Raw genomic sequence first — 5,881 nt, 5'->3', positions numbered from 1 at the left:
CTCCCCCTCCCCCCCTCCCCTCCCCCCCTCCCCCTCCCCTCCCTCCGCGCCCACAGTCAGAATTGGAACATACTCAGCCCTTGCTTCCGCTCCGTTGGCATCGAACTGGACAACGACACAAAGGCTGTCCTCGTGGCCGGCGACGCAGACGTGGCGGCCGACCTGCTCGAGCAGCTCTTTGCCGCCTTCTACGCCGACGGCGGAGGCTCGGTGGGCGGTGCCGGACAAGGCGGGTCAGAGGCTGGCGGCATGACCCCTGGCGGTGGTGGCGAGGGTGAGCGCAGCCTCGCGCCGGCATCATCGCTCGACGCGCTGCACCCGGACACTACCATCATCGCGGCGGCGCAGCACGGGCGCGACCCGGCTATCGGCTCGGGCGTGACGTCGGTGGTGACGCGGCAGACGCTGCTGTCTAACTTTCTGCCACGCGACTACTCGCGCGTCTCACTCGACATCAAAAAGCTCTCTGCGGCGGTCTCGCCCGACAACGCCGATAACATGCTCGAGTTCTTCATCGTCACCATCCAGCTCAAGATCGGGCTCAAGACAAAGACCGTGGTCAACTTTCTCACCGCCACGCCCGAGCGCTTTGACGACATTGTCCGGCACGGCTTCAAGGGCTCGTTCCGCCCGGTCATCAAGTGGTACCAGGCCCTATTCTCAAAGTCCAAGAAGATACTCGCCCTCATGCACCAGCGGCCGGGCGATCTCGACTTTGTGCTCGCCACCCTTCAGTCGGGCTTCCGCTCGACCTCGCGCGACGTTGCCCTTTGGACCTGCCGCATGTTCACTCGCCTCTCGTTTGCGCTCGCCAAGCAGGGACTCGGCCCGGAGCTCTGGCGCTGGTTTATCACGCCGGTCACCGGTGGCATGGATTGCCTCGTCGAGTCGTTTGCCCGCCACCATGACATCAAGGCTGCGCTCTTTGGCGTCTTTGACGTCTTTGGCCGCTCTTCCTTCCATGAGCTCTTCCACACCCACCTCCCACGCAAGCTCGCCCAGCCGCATCGCTACATGGCCTTTGTCCACGAGATGCTCGAGCCGCTCGCCGCCCATTCGGCTGCTCGTGCTGCCATCGTCAAGGACGGCACCTTTGAGCTCCTTCTCGAGCAGGGCCTCTCTGGAGCGTCAGGCGACCGCCATCCGGCGCTCCGCATGACCGCCGTCCTCTTCCTGGCAGAGTTCTGGAACCTGTTTGAGCCCGAGCTGGCGTCGCGGCCCGAGACCGAGACCATTCTTGCTCTCCTCAAAAAGGCCACCCGCGACGCGTCGATCCCGCTCCGCATCACCGCCCTCACCCTGCTGTTCAACCTCATGGAAGAGTTTGCGGGTGCCCGCCGCAAGCGGACGGCGCAAAATTCTGATGCGACAGGCCTCGGCGCCTCGATCTACAAGACACTCGTCATTGCGCTTGTCGACGCCCAGGGCACCTCGACCATCCGCCCATTCCTTCTCTCTAACTTTGCGGTTTTCTTTCAGTCGCTGGCGGCGCAAAAGGCCGACAACCCGCTCCCGCTCTCGCTTCTCCTCGATCCACTCATCAAGCAGCTGACCGGGTGCATGTTGAGCATGGAGGACTTTGACTTTCTGTTGGTCATTGCCAAGCTGCCGTGGCTCTCACGCGCGCACGTCCTTCTCCTCCTCCAGTTCCTTGGCACCGTCACCGTCGAGGACACGCTCTACGGCCGCGTCGCCGCAATCCCGTTTCTCATCCTCATCAACCGCTTCCACAAGGAACGCCGCGTCCAGGCCTACCTCGCCGAGTTTGCATCGGCGACGTTGCAGTTCTTTGTCTCGACCACGCCGCCGTCGATCATGCCCAAGTACGACCCTGCCAACAAGTCGGTTCGCCCTACCCCGCAGCGCATGGAGGTCGAGGAGTGGAAGCGGCGCAAGATCCTTGTTCTCGAGGTCCTGGCCAAGGTCATCCACCTCTACCACGATACGCTCAACGCCGAACTTCGGCCCATCATTTACTCGGTCCTCTCCAAGCACCGCGACGAGGATGGCCTCCGCGCCCTGCTCCAGTTTTGCGAAGACGCCGACGCCCGCCACTATGAGCAGCAGCCGTCGAACCTACATGCCACCCACACCGCGTCGTCTGCCAACAAGTCTGCCGCTGACGGCCGCGGCGAGCCGCCAGACCTCTCGGCTTGGCAAGGCTACACCATCGATGAGGTCCAGGATCTTGCCGCTGCCGGCGAGATCGACTCTGCCACCGCTCGTGCCGTCTCGGACGCCATCCTTGCTGGCGTTCTCGACGGCGGCCGCTACCGCGAGGACGAGGCCTATGACCGCGGCCGCGGGCCAACGAGCGACGCCGATCGGCGTGGACAGTATTTAGCCGACAATGACACTGCCATTGCCATCGACCACCACGCAGATGGCGATGACGGCTACAGAGCACCCGATGACGGCTACTACCCGCCGGAGCATTCCGAGTATGCCACGCCACCGCGTCGTGAGGAGCCTGGTGCATGGGGCGATGAGACCACGCCTGTCCGGCCCAAGGACTGGACGCCGCCACAGGTGACTGGCCTCACGCCCGAGCTCGCCTCCCGCATTGACGACGACATTGCTCGCGCCCGCGAGAAGCGGCTGCAGCGTGACCGTGAGCGGTACGACAAGGAGATGGAGGCCAAGTTCCGGACTGAGCGCCTGCTCGAAAAGACGGCAGTCGTCGTCGATTACAAGTCGGAGAAGGAGGCATACCAGTCGCGCAAGCGGCAAGCCCGGTGGGACGCGCTCTGGGCCAGTGCCGACGTCGAGGACATCGAGTTTCTGGACGATGCCGAAGAAGCCGCGCTCTGGGTGATCTGCGGCATGTTCGACGAGGTCACCGAGGGCGGCCTGCTCTTCCCCAAGATGCCGTCCAAGCGGGTGGTCAAGCCCGAGGATATTGCCCGGCTGTACAATGCGGCTTCGACCAAGCGCGAGGAAATGGCTCGCCGCCGTGCTGCCGCCAAGGAACGCGAGGAGCGCGAGCGCCTCGTCCGCGAAGAAAAGTTCCGCCGCCATCAACAGGAGCTCGAGGCCAAGCGCGATGACATTGAGCGGTACCGGCGCGAGAAGGCCGTCGCTGCCGAGCGCGCCCGCCGGAGCAAGGTCGCCGCTGAGGAGAAGAAGAAGGAGCAGGAGCGCGAGAAGCGCGAGCGCGATGCTCGCGAGCGCAAGCGGATCAAGCGCGAGATCCGCGAGGCCAAGAAGGCCAAGGCCGCTGCCGAGGCCCGCAAGAAGGAAGAGGCCGCCCGCAAGGCCGCCGAGGCTGAGGCCCGCAAGGCGGAAAAGTACGAGCAGTGGCGGGCTGAGGCGCAGGCCAAGTACCGGCGCGACAAGGCGCGCAAGGAGGCCGAGGACAAGCGCAAGGCCGAGGAGGAGAAGGCCAAGGCCAAGGAAGAGCGCCGCCGCAAGGCTGCCAAGCGCGCCGCCGCGCAGCGTGAGCACGAGGAGAAGAAGAAGCTCATCGCTCAACACAAGGCCGAGCTCCGACGCAAGGAGCAGGCTGAGGCCGCCGAGCGTGCTGAGGCTGAGCGCGTCGCCAAGGAAGAGAAGGACAAGCAGATGCGCGCCGCCGCCGCCCGCCGCAAGGAGCGCGAGCGCGCACGTGCCACCGCCGCCGCCAAGGCCAAGGCCGCCGAGGAGGAGAAGGCGGCTGCCGAAGAGGCCGAGCGCAAACGACGTGCTGCATTGGTCCGCAAACGCGCGCTCGAGGCCTCGTCGCGCGCAAACTCAGTAGCCGGCTCGGAGCTCGCCCGCGCCGCCCGGGAGGAGCGCGAGCGCAGCAGGCGCGTGGAGCAGGAGCGTCGCGAGCGCGAGGAGCGTGAGAAGCGCGAGAAGCGGCAGCGCGAGCAACTTGCCAAGCGCGAGCGCGAGAAGGCTGAGCGCGAGAAGCGCGAGCGCGCCAAACTCGACGACAAAGCTCGTGCCGAGCGCGAGCGCGAAGACCGTGCCCGTGCTGAGCGCGAAGCCCGCGAGCGTGCTGAGCGTGAGCGGCGCGAGCGCGAGGACCGCGAGCGGCGCGCGTACGAAGACCGCGAGCGGCGCGAGCGCGCCGAGCGCGAGCGGCGCGAGCGTGAAGACCGTGAACAGCGTGAACGCAGCGACCGCACCGAGCGCGAGCGGCGCGAGCGTGAGGCTCATGAGCGCGACGAGCGCGAGCGGCGCGAGCGCGACGAGCGTGAGCGGCGCGAGCGCGAAGCTGCACTCCAGACACGGGCCAGCGGCGGGGCCGACTCGCGGGCCTCCGCCCGTGGCGACTCGCGGGCGTCGGTCCGGACCGACTCGCGGGCCTCCGCCCGTGCTCAGACCCCGCCGCAGCGCACGTCGTCGGTTAAGAAGGCCGACTCGCCCAAGCGCGTGCCGTCGACCAAGAAGGCCGGCGGGAGCAGCGGTGGAGCGGCCAAGTCGGCCAACGAGCAGGCGGTCCTCGACGCGCTGGCTGCGATGGAGGCCGCCGGATACCACCCGAACCGGACGCTGACGGCGTCGACGTCGGTTGTCGAGGCGCTCGAGCAGTTTGTTGAGGTCCTTGAGACCAAGTCTGAGGCCGTCGACGATGCCGACGACGAGATGGCGTTCCTGGAAATGATGGAGGAGCTGACCGACGTGGCCGACGAGGTCGACACCGCCGCTACCATGCTCATGGTCGACTCGACCGACACCGCCGCCCGCAGCCAGCTTGACGAGGTCGTGGCCCAAGCGAAGGACGCCGTCTCGCGCGCCTCGGTCCTCATGGTGCGGTTTGCGTAGCAGTAAAGCGATAGCTACTGCCGCGGCGCAGCTGAAATTGCATGTGCACGTGGTTGCCGCGTGGGACCATAATAGTGGCACAAGCGATTTTTGCTGGACAGCACATGTGAGAGTGAAGGAGATGGTACCAACAGTGAACGGAACGGCTTACTGTGACTAACTAACTGATTCTAATGACTGACTAAATGACTAACAGCTGATGCGTATCGTCACTACAGTTTCTTCGTCAGCTCAAAGTCGAAAAGCATCCATGCACGCAGGAGCATCATCTTCTCGGCGCGCAGAGCCGAGAGGCGGTTCCGCTTCCTCGTCATCATGTCTGTCGCCACCGAGTTGAGCCGTTCGACGCTGGCAGCGGAGGCCGATGGAAGAAGGATCCCCTGGCCCCACAAGCGGAACCTCGCACACAGCACCTGGATCCGCCGTACGTCAGCCTTGCGGTTCCAGTTCTTGCGAGACTCGAGACCGACGCACACGTCCTCAAACTTAGCCAACATGTCGCCTACGGACAAACTTGAAGAGGTAGAGATTAGCCGACTGTTGTACAACGTAGCCGTGAGAACCTTGCAGAACACTTCGACGAGCTTGTAGTTGCTGAACGAAGCCACAGACGCAGGCGTATCGTTCACCGTCATCTTTCGCACCTTGCAGCCGCGAACCTCATCAACGCTCTTCGCGCGCAGGCGCTTCCCCGCGTTCTTCTCGCGCTTGGCAATGTTACGAGCGCGCGCCTCGCGCTCCGCGTCCATCCGCGAGCGCGCCTGTGGCGATGAAGCCGGCTCAGCCATTACCACCTTGGATGGCCCACCGGCAGCAGACATACTCGGGGAAAAGTACGTGGGGTCCCGCGATTCTTGCGGAAGCGTGTTGCTCGCTCCGCTCGATGACGCCGCAGTATGCGACGGGAGCGTGGACAGAACGTCCAGGAGCTTGGGCTCAAGGACGTCTGCCAAGCGACGCCACATGTCATGATGGACCTCAGCAGCGGTCGCCAGATGGCGCACACCAAGCGAGTTGTTGGCGTCGGCGACAACTCCCTGGACATACACAAGGTCGTCCTTGGTGACAGTCGTGTCAATAAGGAGAGCAAAGAGGCACGCATCCTCTTTGTACATGTACGCAACCTGTTTGT

General features: G+C 64.8%; 1 protein-coding gene across 1 annotated transcript in view; it reads left to right on the top strand.

Moving 5' to 3' along the window:
- AMSG_10966 (uncharacterized protein) overlaps positions 1 to 4,771 on the top strand; it is a gene marked incomplete at its 5' end in the record, with an annotated part of 5,454 nt that extends 683 nt beyond the window's left edge. Inside the window, one exon of the mRNA XM_013897589.1 lies at positions 78 to 4,771. Within this exon, the coding sequence (XP_013753043.1) occupies positions 78 to 4,749 (4,672 nt within the window). The 3' untranslated portion in view covers positions 4,750 to 4,771. The remainder of the gene's footprint in view (positions 1 to 77) is intronic.
- Between the last annotated feature and the right edge of the window lie 1,110 nt (positions 4,772 to 5,881).

The sequence above is a fragment of the Thecamonas trahens genome (assembly GCF_000142905.1).
Source record: "Thecamonas trahens ATCC 50062 unplaced genomic scaffold supercont1.67, whole genome shotgun sequence".
NCBI classification, from domain to species: domain Eukaryota; order Apusomonadida; family Apusomonadidae; genus Thecamonas; species Thecamonas trahens.
Note: the sequence above shows the minus strand (reverse complement) of the source record. Positions and strands in the feature narration are given on the sequence as shown.